The sequence below is a fragment of the Mustela nigripes genome, chromosome X (genome assembly GCF_022355385.1).
Source record: "Mustela nigripes isolate SB6536 chromosome X, MUSNIG.SB6536, whole genome shotgun sequence".
Lineage (NCBI taxonomy): Eukaryota > Metazoa > Chordata > Mammalia > Carnivora > Mustelidae > Mustela > Mustela nigripes.
Genome location: NC_081575.1, coordinates 71,520,843 through 71,541,628, shown reverse-complemented (window position 1 = coordinate 71,541,628; position 20,786 = coordinate 71,520,843). Strand labels below are relative to the sequence as shown.

The window sequence follows — 20,786 nt, the reverse complement described above, 5'->3', positions numbered from 1 at the left end:
TATGATAGTTGTCTTTCTCTGCTTGACTTATTTCGCTAAGCATGATATGCTCTAGTTCCATCCATGTTGTTGCAAATGGCAAGACTTCATTTCTTTTGATGGCTGCATAGTATTCCATTGTGTATATATACCACATCTTCTTGATCCATTCATCTGTTGATGGACATCTAGGTTCTTTCATTTTCAAGATAGTTTTGGCTATTCTAGGAGTCTTGCACTTCCATATACTTTTTTGGATCACTTTGTCAATTTCAGGAAAAGTGCTAGAGGGTTTTTTGATACATATTATATTGAATCTGTAGGTCAATGTGGGTAACACCTAACAATATTAGGTCATTAAGTTCATCAATACAAGATGGCTTTCCATTTAATTGTTCATTAATTTATTTCAGTTAAGTTTTATTAACTTTATTAACAATGTCTGTTTTACAGTTGTTTGTGAAACTTACCCCTAAATATATTATCCTTTTTAAAAATTAACATATAAATGGGATTGACTCCTGAAGACATCCAGATGGCCAACAGACACATGAAAAAGTGCTCCATATCACTCAGCATCAGGGAAATACAAATCAAAACCACAATGAGATATCACTTCACACCAGTCAGAATGGCTAAAATTAACAAGTCAGGAAATGAGAGATGCTGGCAGGATGCGGAGAAAGGGGAACCCTCCTACACTGTTGGTGGGAATGCAAGCTGGTGCAACCTCTCTGGAAAACAGCATGGAGGTTCCTCAAAATGTTGAAAATAGAACTATCCTATGACCCAGCAATTGCACTACTGGGTATTTACCCTAAAGATACAAACATAGTGATCCGAAGGGGCACGTGCACCCAAATGTTTATAGCAGCAATGTCCACAATAGCCAAACTTTGGAAAGAACCTAGATGTCCATCAACAGATGAATGGTTAAAGAAGAAGTGGTATATATACACAATGGAATACTATGCAGCCATCAAAAGAAATGAAATCTTGCCATTTGCAACGACATGGGTGGAACTAGAGGGTATCATTCTTAGTGAAATAAGTCAATTGGAGAAAGACAACTATCATATGATCTCCCTGATATGAGGAAGTGGAGGTACAACATGGAGGGTTAAGGGGGTAGGAGAATAATCAATGAAACAAGATGGGATTGGGAGGGAGACAAACCATGTTTATAAAAAAGAAAAAATTTTATTTTATAAAAATATATTATATGTTTATTTTATTTATTTTTTTAAATAATTTTTTATTTTTTATAAACATATATTTTTATCCCCAGGGGTACAGGTCTGTGAATCACCAGGTTTACACACTTCACAGCACTCACCAAAGCACATACCCTCCCCAATGTCCATAATCCCACCCCCTTCTCCCCAACCCCCTCCCCCCCGCCACCCCCCGTTTGTTTTGTGAGATTAAGAGTCACTTATGGTTTGTCTCCCTCCCAATCCCATCTTCTTTCATTTATTCTTCTCGTACCCACTTAAGCCCCCATGTTGTATATGTTTATAAAAAATTAAAAAAAAATTTTAAAATCAGATTACCAAGACTTTAGTAATATACCACATTGTAGAATTTATTTAAAGCTTTAATCAATTAGTCCCATTTTGGAATAAATGATCTATACCTCATCAAGTGAATCACTAAAAAAAAATAATAAAAAAATAAAATTAACATATAATGTATTTTTTGCCCCAGGGGACAGATGTGTGAATCATCAGGCTTACACATCTCACAGCACTCACCATAGCACATACTGTCCTCAATGTCCATAACCCAACCACCCCATCCCTACCTCCCCAACCCCCAGCAACCGTGTGTTTATTTAGCGAGATTAAGAGTCTCATGGTTTGTCTCCCTCCTGATCCCATCTTGTTTCATTTTTTCCTTCCCTACACCCCACAACCCCTACCCTGTCTCTCAAATTCCTCATATCAGCCATCATATGATAATTATTTCTCTAATTCACTTATTTCGCTCAGCATAATACGCTCTAGTTCCATGCATGCCATTGCAAAATGCAAGCTTTTGTTTCTTTTGATGGCTGCATAGTAGTCCATTGTGTATATATACCACTTCTTCTTTATCCATTCATCTGTTGATAGACATTGAGGTTCTTCCCAAAGTTTGGCTATTGTGGACATTGCTGCTATAAACATTCAGGTGCACATCCCCTTTCGAACTGCTACATTTGTATCTTTAGGATAAATATCCAGTAGTCTGATTGCCAGGTCACAGAGGAGCTTTATTTTTAACTCTTTGAGGAACCTCCATACTGTTTTTCAGAGTGACTGCACCAGTTTGCATTCCCACCAACAGTGTAGGAGGGTTCCCCTTTCTCTGCATCCTCGCTAGCATCTGTCATTTCCTGACTTGTTAATTTTAGCCATTCTGACTGGTGTGAGGTGGTATCTCATTGTGGTTTTGATTTGTATTTCCCTGATGCCAAATGATGTGGAGCATATTTTCATCGGTCTGTTGGCCATCTGGATGTCTTTTTTACAGAAATGTCTGTTCATGTCTTCTGCCCATTTCTCGATTGGATTATTTATTTTTTGGGTGTTGAGATTGATAAGTTCTTTATAGATCTTGGATACTAGCCCTTTATCTGATATGTCAGTTGTGAATATCTTCTCCCATTCTGTCACTTGTCTTTTGGTTTTGTTGACCATTTCCTTTGCTGTGCAAAAGCTTTGATCTTGATGAATAACCAGTAGTTCATTTTTGCCCTTGCTTCCCTTGCCTTTGGAGATGTGTCTAGGAAGAAGTTGCTGTGGCTGAGATCAAAGAGGTTGCTTCCTGTGATCTCCTCAAGAATTTTGATAGATTCCTTTCTCACACTGAGGTCTTTTCATCCATTTTGAGTCTATTTTAGTGTGTGGAGTATGGAAATGGTCCAGTTTCATTCTTCTGCATGTGGCTCTCCAATTTTCCCAACACTATTTGTTGAAGAGACTGTCTTTTTTCCATTGGGCACTCTTTCCTGCTTTGTTGAAGATTAGTTGACCATAGTGTTGAGGGTCTATTTATGGGCTCTCTATTCTGTCCATTGATCTGTCTGTTTTTGTGCCAGTACCATACTGTCTTGATGATGACACCTTTGTAATAGGGTTTGAAGACTGGCATTGTGATGCCACCAACTTTGGTTTCTTTTTTCAACATTCTTCTGGCTATTCAGGGTCTCTTCTTGTTCCATATAAATTTTAGGATTATTTGTTCCATTTCTTTGAAAAAAAATTGATGGTATTTTGATAGGGATTGCATTAAATGTGTAGATTGCTTTAGGTAGCATAAACATTTTCACAATACTTGTTTTCTAATCCATGAGCATGGAGTGTTTTTCCACATAAACTATTATATCGTCTGCAAAGAGTGAGAGTTTGACTTCTTTGCCAATTCGGATGCCTTTTATTTCTTTTTGTTGTCTGATTGCTGAGGCTAGGACTTCTAGTACTATGTTGAATAGCAGTGGTGAGAGTGGACAGCCCTGCCATATTCCTGACCTTAGGGGAAAACCTCTCAGTTTTTTCCCATTGAGAATGATATTCGCTGTGGGTTTTTCATAGATGGCTTTGACAATATTGAGATATGTACCCTCTATCCCTACACTGTGAAGAGTTTTGATCAAGAAAGGACACTGCAATTTGCCAAAAGCTTTTTCAGCATCTATTGAGAGTATCACAGGGCTCTTGTTCTTTCTTATATTAATGTATTGTGTCACATTGATTGATTTGCAGATGTTGAACGAACCTTGCAGCCCAAGAATAAATCCCACTTGGCTGTGGTGAATAATCCTTTTAATGTACTGTTGGATCCTATTGACTAGTATTTTGATGAGAAATTTTTGCATCCCTGTTCATCAAGGATATTGGTGTGTAATTCTCTTTTTTGATGGGGTCTTTGCCTGGTTTTGGGATCAAGGTAATGCTGGCCTCATGAAATGTGTTTAGAAGTTTTCCTTCCACTTCTATTTTTTGGAACAGGAGAATAGGTATTAATTCATCTTTAAATGTTTGATAGAATTCCCCTGGGAAGCCATCTGGCCCTGGGCTCTTTTTTGTTGGAAGATTTTTTTTTAAAGATTTTATTTATTTATTTGACAGACAGAGATCACAAGCAGGTAGAGAGGCAGGCAGGCAGAGAGAGAGAGAGAAGAGGAAGCAGGCTCCCCGCTGAGCAGAGACCCCGATGTGGGACTCGATCCCAGGACCCTGAGATCATGACCTGAGCCGAAGGCAGAGGCTTAACCCTCTGAGCCACCCAGGCGCCCCTGTTGGAAGATTTTTGATTAGTGTTTCCATTTCCTTGCAGTTTATGGGACTGTTCAGGTTTTCTGTTTCTTCCTGTTTCAGTTTTGGTAGCTTATACATCTCTTAGAAATGTATCCATTTCTTCCAGATTGTCTAGTTCACTGGCATATAGTTGCTCATAATATGTTCTTATAATTGTTTATATTTCTTTCATGTTGGTAGTAATCTCTCATCTTTCTTTCATGATTTTATTAATTTGGGTCCTTTCTCTTTGCTTTTTAATAAGTCTGGCTAGGAGTTTATCAATCTTACTAATTCTTTGAAAGTACCAGCTCCTAGGGTCATTGATCTGTTCTACTGTTCTTTTGGTTTCTATTTCATTGATATCTGCCCTCTATTATTTCTCTTCCTCTGCTGGGTTTAGGCATTATTTGCTGTTCTTTATCCAGCTGCTTTAGGTGTCCTATTAGGTTGTGTACTTGAGACCTTTCTTGTTTCCTGAGAAAGGCTTGTATTGCTATATACTTTCCTCCTAGGCCTGCCTTTGCTGCATCCCAAAGACTTTGAACAGTTGTGTTTTCATGGGTGGATGTTCTTGCTCATCCTCTGGGGGAAGGGTTTGTTGCAATGATTCTCAAATGTGTTTGCCTGAGGTGGAATTGCACTGCCCTTGCCAGGGGCCAGGCTAAGTAATCTGCTTGGGTTTGCTATCCAGAGCTTTTGTTCCCCTAATGCTTTCTGTAGAGCTTTGGAGGACAGGAATGAGGATGGTGGCCTCCAAATCTCTGGCCAGTAGGAGCAGAGAGCTCGGGGCCCCACTCCTCAGTGCGCCCTCAGAGAAAAGCAGTAAATCTCTTCCATCTCCCTGGTCTCTGGCTGTACTCTGAGCTCACCTGGCCTGAGACCAAGCATTTCTATTTCTGGTGCACAGCCCCCTTTGGAGTCTCCAAACCCAGCAGATTCCTGCAGTGTACTCCCACACTACTCTTCCTGAAGGAGGAAGGAGGGTGGTCTCTCTGAATCTGCCACTTGTGGAGTCCCTGCTTAAAAAGCAGTGGCCTGACTGTGCCCCATATCATGGTTTAAGGTAAGCCCAAGCTGAGAGCTCCCTCTTTGTCTCTGTCTCTGCAGCTGGCTTCCCCCACTCTGATGCCTGGAAGCTCTGCTACATTCAGGCACCCCCAGTCTTTCTGTGACCTCATGGGTCCTGAGGCCACACTGTCCCCACAAGGGCTCCACCCCCTACTTAGCCTCTGGAGCAATGTCCCTCAGTGGAGCAGACTTCTAAAAGTTTCAGAACCCAGCTCCTCCCCCAGCAGTCTACCTTCCCATCACTTTGGATTCACTTCTCCACACTTCCTACCTTCCAGAAAGTGGTTGGTTTTCTGTTCCTAGAATTGCCGCTCTTTTCTTCTATCTCCTGTTGAGTTCATAGGTGTTTAGAATGGTTTGATAACTATACAGCTGAACTCCTGGGACCTGATGACATTTCAGTCTCTTACTCCTCCACCATCTTGCTTCCTCCCTAAATATTTTTTTTCTTTTTGATGCTTTTTTATAGATGGGTTTTTTTTTCTTAATTATATTTTGGATTATTCATTGCTACACTGTAGAAATACAATTAATATTTATATAGTGATCTATTATACTGCATCTTTGCTGAATTCATTTATTAGCTCTGTTATTTTGTGTAGTTTTTTTGTGTAGTTTTTAGAATTTTCTTCATGCAAGATAATATCATCTGAAAAGAAATATTTTAACATCTTCCTTTCATTTTGTATGCCTTTCTTTCTTTCTTTCTTTCTTTCTTTTTTTCTTTCTTTAGTCTAATTGCCCCAGCTAAAACATCTACTACCATGCTGAATAGCAGTCCTGAGAGAAGACGTTCTTTCTTATCTTAGGGAGGAACCAAGGAAGCTTTCAGTCTTTCACCACCAGTTGTGGGTTTTTCATGGATACCTATTATTGGGTTCGCTATCCAGAGCTTGGTTGAGGAAGTTTCTATGTAATCCTGGTATTTTTATCATGAAAACTAGTTAGATTTTACCAAATGCTTTTCCTGTGTCTGTTCAGATCACTATGTGGCTTTTATATTTTATTCATTAAACTGATATTTCATGGATTTTTGTTTTCTGAATCAACCTTCCATTCCTGGGATAAATCTCACTTGATTATAGGGTATAATTCTTTTTATATATTGCTGGATTTGGTTTGCAAGTATTTAAAAAGCTCAGATTTTTCCTTTATAGTCATAAGAGAGAGTGGTTTTTAGTTTTCTTTTTGCACTGTCTTATTCTTGTGTTCTTATCAGGGTAATAATAGTTTCATAAAATGAATTGGAAAACATTCCCTTATCTTTTTCTTTTTTGGAGGTGTTTTGTAAATAGTAAGTACTAGTTCTTTAAACATTTGGTAAAATTCCCTGATAAAGCCATGCATACTAGGGCTTTTCTTTGTGGGAAATAATATATTATTATTAGTTATTATTATTACTAATTAAATATGTTGTTATATATCTATTCAAATTTTCTTTTTACTTCTGAGTCAGTTTTGGTGGTTTGTATCTTTCCAGTAATTTTTTCATTTTATCAGTGTTGACATATAATTGTATATTATATTCACCAATAATCTTTATTTCAGTAAGATTTATTTCAGTTAGGATGATTCAATAAATTCCTTATTTCAGTAGTATTGTCTTTCATTCCTGATTTTCATAATTTGAGCTCTGTTTCTTTTTTATATTGGTTAGTTTATTAAAGGGTTTATCCATTTGTTGATCTTTCCAAAGGACTAAGATTTGGTTTTATTCATTTTCTTTTTTGTTTTATATTCTCTACTTCATTTCTTTTTTTTTTAATTTTATTTATTTTTTTACTAATCTCTATACCCAATGTGGGACTCAAATTCATGACCCCAAGTTCAAGGGTCACATGCCTCTCCAGCTGAACCAGCCAGGCACCCCTACTTCATTTATTCCTGTTCTAAACTTTTTTTAAAATATTTTATTTATTTATTTGACAGAGAAAGAGAGAGAGAACATGAGTGGGGGAAAGGACGGAAGGAGAAGCAGACTCCCTACTGAGCAGGGAGCCCAATGCAGGGCTGGATCTCAGGACCCTGGGATCATGTCCTGAGCTAAAGGCAGGTGCTTAACTGACTGAGCCACCCAGGCACCCCTTCTTTTCTAATCTTTATCACTTTCCTCCTGCTTTCTTTTAGTTAGTTCTCCCTTTTCTAGTTTTCTCTCTTGTGATGATAGTAGAGAGAACTACTTCTTTTTAACCCACTGAGCCACCCAGGTGCCTGCAAGAACTACATCTTTTTAGTGTAGGCATTTATAGCTATAAATTTAATCTAAGCATTGCTTCATTGAATTTCATAAGTTATGCCATGTTGTCTTTTCAATTCATTTGATATTTTCTTATGTCCCTTGTTTTCTTCTTTGACTCATTACACTGCATTGTTTAATTTTCATACATTTGTGAATTTCTGAAGCTCTCTTTTGTTACCTGTTATAGTTTTATTTTATTTTGATCAGAGAACATTCTTGGTATGATTTCAATGAATTTAAATTTTTTGATACTCAATTTATGGCCTTGAATTTGTTCTTCCCTGGAGAATGTTTCATGTGCACTTGAGAAGAATATGTATTGCAGTGTTTCAGGGTGGAGTGTCATGTAGATGCCTGTTAGTTCTAATTTGTTTATGATATTCATGACTTTTCTTTTCTTACCTTCTTCTTACTTGTTCTATACTTTATTGAAAGTGTGGTATTTAAGTCTTCAGTTTCATTGTTGAATCATCAATTTTTCCATTCAATTCTGCCAGTTTTTACCTTATATTTTGGGAGGGGGGCTCTGTTATTAGATGCATGTATTTCCAACTGTATTTTTTTTTAGTGGATTCAACAAGTTACCATTAAAACGTGTCCATCTTTGTCTCTAGTCACATGTTTTATCTTAATGTTTATTTCATCTGATATTAGTAGAGCATATCCAACTCTCCTTTGGTTACTGTTTGCATGGAATATATTTTCCATTCCCTTTGCTTTCAATCTATTTTTGTCTCTGAATTTATTTTTTTTAAGATTTTATTTATTCATTTGAGAGAGAGAGAGCATGCAAGTGGAGAGAGGAGCAGAGGGAGAGAGACAAGCTGATTCCATCCTGAGCATGGAGCCCTATGTGGGGTTTGGTCCCATGACCCCAAGATCAAGACCTGAGCCAAAATCAAGGGTTGGACACTCAACCAACTGAGCTACCCAGGCCCACATCTTTCTGTCTCTGAATTTAAAGTTTCTCCTGTAAACAGCATAGTTACATCTTGTTTTTTCAATCCATTTGTCAAATCTTTTTTTAATGGCAGTGTTTACTCCAATTACATTTAGTATAAATAACTTATTTTTTATTATGTTCTGTTAGTCACCATATAGTACATCATTAGTTTTTGTTGTAGTGCTCAATGATTCATTAGTTGCATATAACACCTAGTGCTCATCACAGCATGTGCCTTAACTTATAAGGTAGAATTATTAAGTTAAATGGTTTGTATGGTTGGTTGGTGGTGGTGTTTGTTGTTGTTTTTGTTGTTTGCTTGTTTAGTGACTTTTTAGAACTAAGTTCTGGATGCCTGGGAATATACTGAATCATTTCAAGGCCTCCTGTAAACATTTCATTTCCCCATTTTTTAAAAAAGATTTTGTTTGTTTGTTTAGTGGAACGTGGAGCTTAACATGGGGCTTGAACTCACAATCCTGAGATCAAGACCTGAGCTGAGATCAAGAGTTGAATGCTTAACTGACTGAGAAACTTAGGAGACACTTAAGATTTTATTTTTAAGTAATCTCTGCCCCCAGCATGGGGCTTGAACCCACAACTTGGAGATCAAGAGTTGCCTGCTCCAACAACTGAGCTAGCCAGGAGTGCCATCCCCACTTTTTTCAAGCTTTTCAGTTAGCTCATTTGTTGCCATACTTGCTATCCATCACCTTAGCCAGGCTAATATCCAGCATTTGCCTCTGATTATTTTCTGGAAACTCCCCCAGGGAAAAAGCTGTTCATACTGAGCAGGCTATAAGTCAGGTTAAATAAACACAGTCTTGAGAGCAGTGTTTCAGGGAGTCCCCAGACAGGTAAAATAATGGCAGTTCTCTAAGAAAGAGTCTTTGAAGGAGTCCCAACACCATTTTATCTCCTCCAGTGGGTAACACGCTGGTTTTCACCATCATGCTGCAGGCTGTTTTTTTTTTATGGTTACTATGGTACTGAGGAAGGAGTGACAGGGAATAGAGTAAATTTAAACACTGCAAAGTTTTGAATAAATGCTCCCTAGTCACAAGAGTTTGGTTAATTTCTAGAGTTCTTAAAATATTTATTCTGACCCCCCCCTTATTTTGCCATTTTTCTATTTCCTTTATGGAGTAGAGAATTTTAGGAATTCCTCCCTCCATCATCTTCTCATATTACTCCAGTCTAAGAGTTGTTTTGATTGAGAACTTCCCAACCTTTAAAAAATTGCACATCTCAAGTGTCCAGGAAAAATGACCCTGAAAGTTAATTGAATTTTCAGGATCTTCCAGCTATTCCTAAGGTCACTCACCACAATGCTGTTTTTTGTTTGTTTGTTTGACAAGCAAGAATAAAAGTATTATTTTTCACATGTGATTGATATAGAAATGTAGGCCAGGCCGTGTTTCTCCCTCTACTCAAAGTCTTCCAGTATCTCTCCATCTCATTCAGAATAAAAGTTCTGACCTAAAAATTATTGTCCTTTAAGATCACAAATGATCTGTACTGATGTTACCTCTCAGACCTCACATACTGCCACTTTTCCTCATGCTATAGCTGCACTGGCTTCTTTGCCATTCCCCAAAAATGATCGGCATTGTCCCACATCAGGGCCTTTATATCAATTATTCTCTGTCTTGAATGCTCTTCCCCAAGATATGTGTGGCTTACTCCCTCACTTCAGGATTTTTTCCTAAATCTCACTTTAATGAAGCCTGCTTCCACCACTCAATTTAAAATAAGTCTGCCCTAGGACTCTCTGTCCCCTTAACCATGCTTTTTGTTCATAGCACTTGTTGCTTTCTAACATACTACTTAATTTTTAATAATTGAGTCTATTGTTGATTGTCAGTTTCCTTCCCTCCCACACCTCCTCACATACATTAATATGAATATTAGTCAAGGTAATTATTTTTTAGTATTTGTTCACTTACATATTCTAAGCATCCAGAACACTGTGTGGCATAGAGTAGATATTCAAAAAATATGTATTAAAATAATTAATCTTTTAATTTTGACCAGATTTTTCTTAATATTTTTTCTGTTTTATGGAATATAAACCAGTGCCTAGTATAGATTTTGGCACTTAATAGGTGTTAATAGTTTTTGATTAGATTACATAATGAATATTATGCTCCATTTTCAACCCTTTGTTTATCCAGTATTGTCAGGTAAATGAAATGTTCCACCTAAATGAACTTTTCCAGAAAACTGATCTCCAAAAAGTCTAGGTTTTAATATTTTTTTATATATCTTATTGGAATAGGTAAAATAGTCTGCATGCCTTCTAAAACATAGCAGAGTTACTATAATTAACTTGTTTTGTTGCTATTTGGAATACTATGGAGAAAAGAATGGGAGTAAGAGTCAAAGTACCTGATTGTGGCAATCATTTCACCTCTTCACTGCACGAGCTTGGACAATTCTGTTAACCATTCTAAACCTCAGTTTTATCATTTGTAAAATTATAATAATTGCCCTGAGTAGCTCATGTATTGTTGTGAGGTTCAGAGAATACAGTGGTTTGGAACACTGTCTGTAAGTTATAAAGCTACCTACAAATGCAAGGTGGAGGTTATATAAATGTTTATGATTTGGGAAGATGCTGGATATAGATGAACTGTTTCCTATTGGTGAGTGTTTAGGGAACAAAGAAGGGGTACGCTCAATATGAAAATGGCTAAGCCTGAGTAACACCAGTGTTGCCTAACATTAGTTGCAGATAATTTTACATTCCTGATGTTCCAGAATAGGTCTCTTTCAAAACAGGAATTTTGCAAGTATCCTTGTACTAAATTACTAATAATTATTGATGTTTTATAGATTTTTAGAGCCAAGGATAACTGTTGTGTTTTTAGGAAAATTTATTGTGCCCTTAGTGCTAAAAACGTACTCCAAAGTGCATAGACACTCAAATACCTAGGGACCTTTGGGACAGTGAAAAAAGAACAGATGAAGTTAGACCTGTTTGTCAGCTGATGTTCCTCCAGTTGGCCTGGGTGGTTTTTGTTTTGTTTTGTTTTATTTTTCATTAAGGAAAGCCTAGCAACATGTACTTTTGAGTTCTTCTGACCTTCCTAATCACAAATGGAAAGGAGTAATTTACTCATTTTTGGGTTCTACATTATAGAGGAATTTTAAGATTTATGATAGACTTCTCATTTGGTCAGTAACCATTATTTTTGTTCACAATTCAGTTGATTTAAACAATTTTGGTGAGGATTCTTTTGAAGAATTCAAATGTATAAAAGGAAAATATATTATCTTTATGGCAAATGGACGGTAAGGATGGACCTTTCTCAATGGATGCAGTTTCCCTGTCTCATTCTCTGATGGTTGGAAGGTGAAGCCTAAGAGTGTTTTAACTAAGCAGTCAGCATGCCAACAGTTCATTTTACCACCCCACTGGCCTCCAGACGTCATTTTCCTAGCCGTGTCTATTGCTTGGTTACAGTAACTGGTCTTTCAGATAATAATCACCAAAATGCAAACCAAAGCAGAGGCTGAGGGAAGGAACAGTAAAACCTGTTTGGCCATCTATATCAAGGCAATTGTAAGAGAAAAATCTTTGGTTTTGGTACAAAGGGAGAGAAAAATGGATGGAATCAGTGTGTTTGTGATATTTTAGACTTTTTAATGACCAACAAATCATCAGTTTTACATCATGTTAAATTAATCAAACTTGGCTCTTTCCAACCTCTATGCCTTTTCAAATGTATCCTTTCCACTGCCTGAAGTGTTCTACATTTCCATTTTACAGTAAGCTAAATTGAAGTCCAAAGAAGTCAAGTGACTTACTCCAAGTTCCAGCTAGTAAGAAGGAAGAGCAAGGACTTGAAAGCAGTTTGTGGAACTATAATGCCCCATTCTCTCCCTACTGTACTACTACACTGGCTCTTTTTGTTATAGTTTCCACTAATTCCTCTATGAGTGTCCCACCTCAAACCTTCAGCACATTTGTGGGGCTTCCCTAGAGTCAGAAAGAAATTTTGGCTTCTTAGTGCTATGAGTCCATCACAGTGTGACTCTCCTAAGGGGAAGAGACTCAGAACAGTCCTTGGGAGAGACTTGGAGAAGGTGGCTATGAAATAATTGGGATGCAGGTTCACATCTTCAGTCTTCTAATTAGTAGTGCCTCAGCCCTCAGTAGGAATGGCAGTGACACCACAGGCAACCTTGACCTCAGTGAGGCAGCATATTTAGGGGAGGCACTAAAAGCTTCTCCAGATTTTCTTGAGGCTGTTGCACAGTTCAGTTAGTCCTTCATGGGGCCCAGGCTTGGGTTTTTTCTTTCATATACCTTTTCCTTTCGTTTTCCCTTTTGTTTTCTTTTCCTTTCATCTTTTCTCCTCCTCACCACCCCAGTCCTTCCTCCTCAACCCTGCCCCTTCCTCCCCCCTCTCCTCTCCTCCTTCTCTTTTTCTTCTCTCTTTTTCTATCTCTCTCATCTTTAATCTTGTTAAGAAACATGTAAGCGTTTTGGTAAGGTCTAAACTATAATCATCTTAATATGTAGCTTTTGAATTTTCAGGACATCAAATCAGAGCAGCACCCAGAAGGAGAACACAGTGCAGATGTGTGTCTGTGTTGTAGTTTATTATATTTCAGTTTTAAAATTTGATCTTAGGTGACCCCCCTTCTAAAAAAACTATATAGGAAGGATATTTAAATAATTAATTTGAAAAGCTCTTTATTATGGAACACTTGATAAATAACATTAAGTACAGTCCTTGTGTGCTTCACAATAAAGATTTCAGCAGTCACTTCAGCCTTAATCATTTACTCTTGTGTTCCACATGATCCCATGAGAATGCCCATCATTCAATTAGCTCCTGTGTACCAAGTACCTGAAACTTGCCAGATACTTCACATATATTATTTTGAATTCTCATGGCCCTGCAAAAAATGGATGATATGATCTCAATTTTATAAGGGAGGAAGCAGATAAATGGATGATATGCTATTTACCCAAGATTATGCTATTTGCTGTAACTACTAAACGATATTGTTGGGATTCACAATGCAGTCCTTCTAACTCCTCTAAGTCTATGATCCTGTCACAGGACCATACTTCTGTGCCACTTAGCAAGTGGCTAAGAACAAGTGGCTTTCGCAATCTATGCCTAATAGTCTCTGAATCTCTGGGATGAATTAATTTATTGAGAGATTATTAATTTCTGATCATGCTTCCTCATCATTTTATATACAAAGAAATTGAAACTTGAAGGAAAGCAATGATTTGCCCAACACCTCACAGCAAGTCATTGAATTCAAGCCATGACCTATAGCTTCTTGCCCCATTCCAAAATCCCTTTATATTCTTTTGTATTATTGCTGCTTCATGTGAATTTATGTGTTTATTTCAAGTTTCTAAAAGGCAGAACTTAGGATTTCTCTTTCTCCTCTACAGATTTAAGCACAGGCTGAACAATCGAATTTTCAGTGGGCATTTGTTAACTAGCAAATTTTGTTGTTGTTGTTGTTGATAGCAAATGTACTTTCTCTGACCCTATTAGAAGCACAGCTCCCCTAATTACACAGTGTGTTGAACAGGCAATGCACCTGTTGTGAATGGTTATTCTAAAACTGGGAAGTATAATGTGCTGGGAACCTTTTCTTGTTTTCTGTCTGAGATATTATGAAATATAATTCCCTTGTGTAGATAGGGATACTGAAACCCAAATAGGAGAAAAGATTTGTCTGAAGGTCATAGGGAAATTCATAACAGAGCTGTGCTGATTTTAAATGTATATTTGGAATGCACAATACATGGATATGATACAAAATTTTAAAATCACAAAAAGTTAAAGAGTTAAATAATTCTGAGCTGTCATCCCTCAGGCATGTAGTTCTCTTTCTGGAGGATAACCACTATTTATTAGTTTCTTGTGTATCCATGTAGACATAGCATGTGTATAATAAACATACAAATATATATGTTAAGTATATCAATGTATCAATCAATACACCAGTATTCCTCACAGAACTAGTGTTCTGTATTGTTTTGTATCTAATTTTTTTCACTTTATAGTGTATCTTGGAGATTGTTTCACATCAGTATATATATGTAATAGCTTCATTTTTTAGAATTATTTATTTATTTATTTGTCAGAGAGAGAGAGAGAGAGAGAGCATAAGTAGGGAGAGTGGCAGGCAGAGGTAGAAGCAGGCTCCTTGCTGAGCAAGGAACCCAATGCAGGACTCAATCCCAGGACCCTGGGATCATGACCTGAGCTGAAAGCAGGTGCTTAACTGACTGAGCTACCCAAGCATTCCAATAGCTTCATTTTTAATGGCTGTACTGTATGCCTATATTGATGGGCAATTATGTTGTTTCTAGTCTTCTGCTCTTATAAACAATGTTTCAGTGAATGTTCCTGTATAAATGTCATGTCATGCATGTGCAAACATGTGGTGGGTCAAAGCATGTGTCCATTTTAATTTTGAAGGCTTTTGCCAAATTTTCCTCCACAAATGTTATAAGATCATTATTTTACAGAACTTAGATCTGATAAAATTTATAAAAGAAATGGTTACATTTTACATGGTACATTGTAAAATGGTACATTTTACAAAAGAGTTATTATGTTGACCTTAAAAAGTGTTCATTACAGAGTTTCTTTAAATGTTCAATCTTTACATTTAAAAGTGAATTCAGTTTAAAGAAATGTTATTTATACACAACTGCTGAGGAATACAGCTATTGGGTAATGCATGTGAAAATGCTAAAATTTCTCTGAAATGCACATGAATCTCTACAAGCTGTGGTCAAGTTATATTATCAAACCCCAGAGGTGTGCTTGGGTGAAAGCATAGGGAGAAAAGAACAATGGGGCCAGACTCAATTAGGAGAAAGGAAAAACTACAATTAGGGAAGAACGAGCTGTGTGCCAGTAAACTGGATTTCTTCCTGGAAGGGGTAAGGGTCAGTGGGGAGCCCTTGATTTTGTAGTGTCTGCTAATTTCCATGCTGTAGATACTCCTGTCAAGAATGACTTAAGCTACCAATATTACAGCACTGAATGTGAAATTGGGAAGTAATGCTCAAAATCAGTTTTTATGAGTCATTACAAGCCAACTCCAGCACAACACTGGACAGAGCTCAAAGGAAGACAGCTTGAGAACATAAAACTTGGGTCTGACCAAATATCAAATGACCTTGGCAGAAGTCAGCTGGCCATTCCTCATGGTGTTTTCCTTGGTGAGTTTGGAGCCTGTACTTCTCCCAAATGGTCTTTCCAAATCTCATCTGAAGAACATCATCTGTTTGGTGCTCCCCAAAGTACTTATCTGAGTGGCCTGAACCTCACTGGTCTCCAGAGTATTCCTTTTCCTTTTGCCAGGGTATAGACTCTGTGCCTGGTGTTGTCTAGCCTGTTCCACAGCCCAAAGCAATATCTTGGGAAAAATTTACCATGAATCAACAATGCTTGGAACTGCATTTCAAAGAAGAGAATTCCTTGGACAATTAAGCCAGAGAGGTTCTAGGCTGTCTTGGCTCCAGAAAAAGTTACATCCATAGGATGCATGGCCCTAAACAGGCCTTAGGCTTGTCCCAGTCTATATAGGTCACTTGGGGGGAGGCACTTACTCCTTTTTTTCTGTAGAGTAGTCGTTTTTTTGTGTTTGTGTGTGTGTGTTTCCCCAAGGGGAGGCCCTTAGAGTTCTCCTTGAATCACATCCAGGAGAATTTTGAGACCCCCATCAGAAATTCCAATGTGAATAAAAGACTTCTGAATCCACCTTCCTTAAGTTGCTACTATTTTCTTAATGTCTACCACATTGCCTTCTAAATTAAGGGAACCAAGGCCAAGAGAGAAGTAGAGATAACACACCAGGCCAGGTCACTTAGGGTTTCAGTGAAACAGAAGGGCTAGTCTTCAGGTCTTCCTCTTTCCTGGTCTGTACTCTTTTACTGTTCTGCACTGCCTCCTGTCTTTGAAGGATTGTGTCAGGGCCCAGTTGAGAAGAAATAACACACTGACAAGGGCAAACATCAGCATCACAGGTCATACAGACCTGGTTTCTGATCCTGCTTCTGCCACTCACTAGCTGGTGACTGTAGGTAAGTCATTCAGCATCTCTGAGACTTATTTTCCTCAATTCTAAAATAGAAACAGTAGCTACCTGGAAGAGTTTTGACAAGAATTAAATGAAGTAACATCTTTGAAGGCAAATTGAATAGTACCCAATGAAAGCACAGTGGGATTCTCCACTTCTTTTTATTGTTCTTCGCCAGGAAGTCAAGTGTTACTCCTCCTTCACACTTTGAATAGGCAGTATGGGTAGTTGTAGAACATTCAGGTCACATAAATCAGGATTGAGGCAAATAAGATATTTGCTCAGTTATGGTGGTTAAATAGAAAGCACATGCTCCCTGGATGGAAACTGAGCTATATGCTTTGGTGTCAGTAAGCACTCTGCACTTCGGGTTTCCTCATATATAAATTGAGGGTAATGGTCTGTACCTTCCTTCCTTTGAAGAAAGTCTCAGTAATATAATGAATATGAAAATTATTTTGAAATAATAAAGCAAATATGCAGAGCATATAGTGGGCAAGAGACTTGAGTTTTAATCCTATCACTGTTATTGACCAATTATTTAATCTTGGTTTTGCCCATTCACCTTTCTGGATCTCAGTTTCCCCATCCGTAAAATGATAATGTTGGACTAGAAGATCCCTGCAGATGTCCTAGCCCCTTCTGATAGTCAAGGAGTTTATTATTTAAATAATAACGGATATGATTTGTATAATGCTTTATGCTTTTTATGTTATTTTCACATGTATTATCGCACATGAGAATAGCACTAAACTACTGGACTATGAATAAGAAGGCCTGGATTTTTGTCCCTATTTTAACATTTTGACTCATTCTATAGCCTTTTTTTTCCCTTAAAGATTTTATTTATTTATTTGAGAGAGAGACAGTGAGAGAGAGCATGAGAGGGGAGAAGGTCAGAGGGAGAAGCAGACTCTCCGTGGGGCTGGGAGCCTGATGTGGGACTCGATTTTGGGACTCTGGGCTCATGACATGAGCCAAAGGCAGCCATTCAACCAACTGAGCCACCCAGGCGCCAGACTCATGCTATAGCCTTAAGCAAGTTTCCACCCACCCCCATTCTCTGAGTCTCAGTTTCTTAATCCATAAAATAGAAGATATGGTGTTTGTGGTTAAATCACTAAGTCTTAACTTTTCCACAAAGGCCTGGGAACTCTTTACAGAGTTTCTCTAAGATAGACCACAATGCTAAGAATGTAGAGAAAAGGAGAAAGGGAGAGGTGTGGCAGGATGAGTTCTAAGTTTCCTATGCCTACTTCAGGTAGATTAGGTTTAATTTTATCTGTTTTCTATATATGGGGCCTCTATGTAATATTTCACTTATAAAAAAAGTTTCACTACCATAGGAAAAAAACTTGATAAATGTGCTGTAAAGTCTTAGGTATTAAAAGGTGGGATTCAAGAAAATATGCTGTTTGGTAGCTTCATTTTTGTTGTTTTAACAAAACAGAATATTGTGAACACCCTTCTGAGTTAAAAAAAAAAAATGACTCACAGCATTCTACTGCATAAATATGGGATAATTTGACCATCCCCTTAATGTTGGACATTTACATTTTTCCAATATTCCCTATTTTCATAATGCTATATTGAACTTCTTCTTTATGCTTAAATAATTATTTTCTCATAAAAAAGATTTCAAGAAATGGAATTACTGGTTAAAGGTTACTTGTATTTAATTTTGGGGGGGGTATGTTCCAAAATTGTTCTCTAAAAGTATACAGTCCTACCAGTAATATATCTGTGCCAATATTTGGTATTTAATCTTTGCCAGTCTGACTTATGAAAATGACATCTTATTTAATTTGTATTTGTTATTTCCAGTGAAATTGAAGTTCAACAATTTTCATATATTTATCGGTCTTTTGTATTTATTCTTTTAATTTATTTTTCATGTTTTTTGTCTATTTTTCTATTGCACAGCTCATCTTTATATATCAAGGAAATTGACCACTGCTTTTACATGCTTGATGCCAATATGTTTTCCTTTGTTTGTGGTTGTCTTTAAGTTTTATAAGAAAGTTTAAATGTCTTCTAGTCGAGTCTATCAAAATTTTCACTTATATTCTGTATTGCCATTCTTTAAAAAGCCTTATTCTACCTTTAAAAATAAAAAAAAAAACTATATTTCCCAACAGTACTTTAATGCTTTCCTCTTTTTTTTATTGACATCTGTAATCCATATGGAGTTTAGTTTGGATGGTAGTAATTTAAGTTTTTTCACTTTCCCAAATGATCAACCAGTTGTTCTGACACCATTTAATGAATAAGTCATCCTTTCTTCACTTATTAGGATAAAATACTATATATATGGAGTCTGTTTCTGTCTTTTCTGATCTCTTCTACAGATCAATCTATACTGGAGCCATTACCAAACTGCTATAATTATTATGGCATTTTAATACTTTAAATGTTTGGTAAAAATTTTTTTCAAAAATATCTTGGCAATATCACACATTTTACTCCTTCAGGTAAACTTTGCAATTGTTTTGTCAAGATTTGTTTGGGTTGCTTTAAATTTGTAGATTTCACTGTGGAGAAGGGGACCAAAATCTTTACAATATTATATCTTCCCATCTAGGAATACTGTATATCTTTTTACTTAACTCATGTCTTCTCTTACATTCATATATATATATATATAGAGAGAGAGAGAGAGAGTTTCAGCCATATAAGTTCTGCATTTGCACTCTAGTTATAAAGTATGAGAAACCCAATGTTCTTCAGTCTTTTCTATAGCTTCATGATAAACATGAATTTTTGATCCTCTTATTTGCCTGATATAATACTGCAGGAGTTGGTAACTCCCCTGCCTTAACTGATCTGCTTTAAGCAGAATTTTTCAGAATGAACATATTGAAGGAAGCCTGACCAAACATTGGTCTCAACTCATATTGCCTGGCAGCACCAATGGGGATGACCCTCCCCCCACCCAAAAAAAAAAACGCAATAGAAATGGGAAGTCTATGGAGAAAATATCTGAAGTTGGTCTCCTCACCTCTATTCCTGCCTGAGTTTTGGATCATACTTATTAAGCTTTCTGATGGAAGAATAGGACCATGAAGAAACATGAAGAAAACCATTAGGGCAGTAAAGGACTTCAGACCCAGCTGGCATGCAGAGGACCTTATGTTATCCCATTATGTGACCATTCATGGTAGTCAAGGGCTTTCAGCTGTTCCAATCGAAGATTTATCAAGCATTAAATGTGCAGCCTGTTTGCAATTCTAGAATGTAAACTTAATCTCCTTCAATGCGAGAGGGGATTGTTGTATTTTGCCAGAAATTTCATAATGACATTTTTGTGAGACCGATTATAGGTTAATATAAGCTTGTTATTGAAGGTCAACAGTGTCAAAGAGCTAGGTATAATATTTGTAGACTCTGAGGAGGAAGAGATGGATAGGAGTTTGTGGTTGTCTGTGTTAATTATTCAGTCACCTAGGCTACCATATCCAATAGAGGACTTTCTAAGACCACCTTGGATCAGGCAGGCCCAGATCTCACTTATACTTCTGTCAGCTGAATACTGAGAAGGCATTCACAGGGCCATACACTTGCTAGACAATGAACAAAGATACCTAACACCTACAGAGTGCTCTCTTGAGGCTACACTCACCCACACTACATCTCCATTGGATGCAGGTGCCAAATTTTTCTCTAGCTCTATCACCAACTTCCTATGGCTCGTGACATGTCATTTCAATACTTTGTGTCCATTTTCATAAATGGGGAGTCAGGGCATCACATTGGGACATTTTGTTATAAGGCTTTTAATATCCTTTACAGTCCAAAGATGATGTAGTTCTAATTAGACTCAACGCGTTGAAGTCCAAGGAGACAAATACTGAGTTTCCTGGAAAGAATAGCCTTATAAAATGGAATCCAGAAATGGAATAGGCTGCAATTCATGAAAGGATGGGACAACCCTTTACAGGGATGTTACATAGGGGATTCAAGCCTTGTACAGAGGAGTGGGTGTATTGTGACCAAATACCTTTTAAAATTCTTTACAATCTGTGAGAATCATAGCCTTATGGACAATGATTTTGAACAAACTAACAGTGTGATTTTTTTCACTTATATAATGGGGTATACGATAATCCCTATTAGACTACTTTGTACAAGATTGTTATTAACTTTTGTGAGCGAATCAAATGGGAAACATTCTAATCTTATGTTATTATATTTCATAATATGT

The 20,786-nt window shown here is 37.2% G+C and overlaps 1 protein-coding gene across 1 annotated transcript in view; it reads left to right on the top strand.

Moving 5' to 3' along the window:
* Positions 1–11,126: 11,126 nt before the first annotated feature.
* The window catches only part of LOC132007107 (androgen receptor-like), a 52,801-nt gene continuing 43,141 nt past the window's right edge, over positions 11,127–20,786 (top strand). Inside the window, exons 1-2 of the mRNA XM_059385239.1 lie at positions 11,127–11,157; positions 12,560–12,778. Of these exons, the coding sequence (XP_059241222.1) occupies positions 11,127–11,157; positions 12,560–12,778 (250 nt within the window). The remainder of the gene's footprint in view (positions 11,158–12,559; positions 12,779–20,786) is intronic.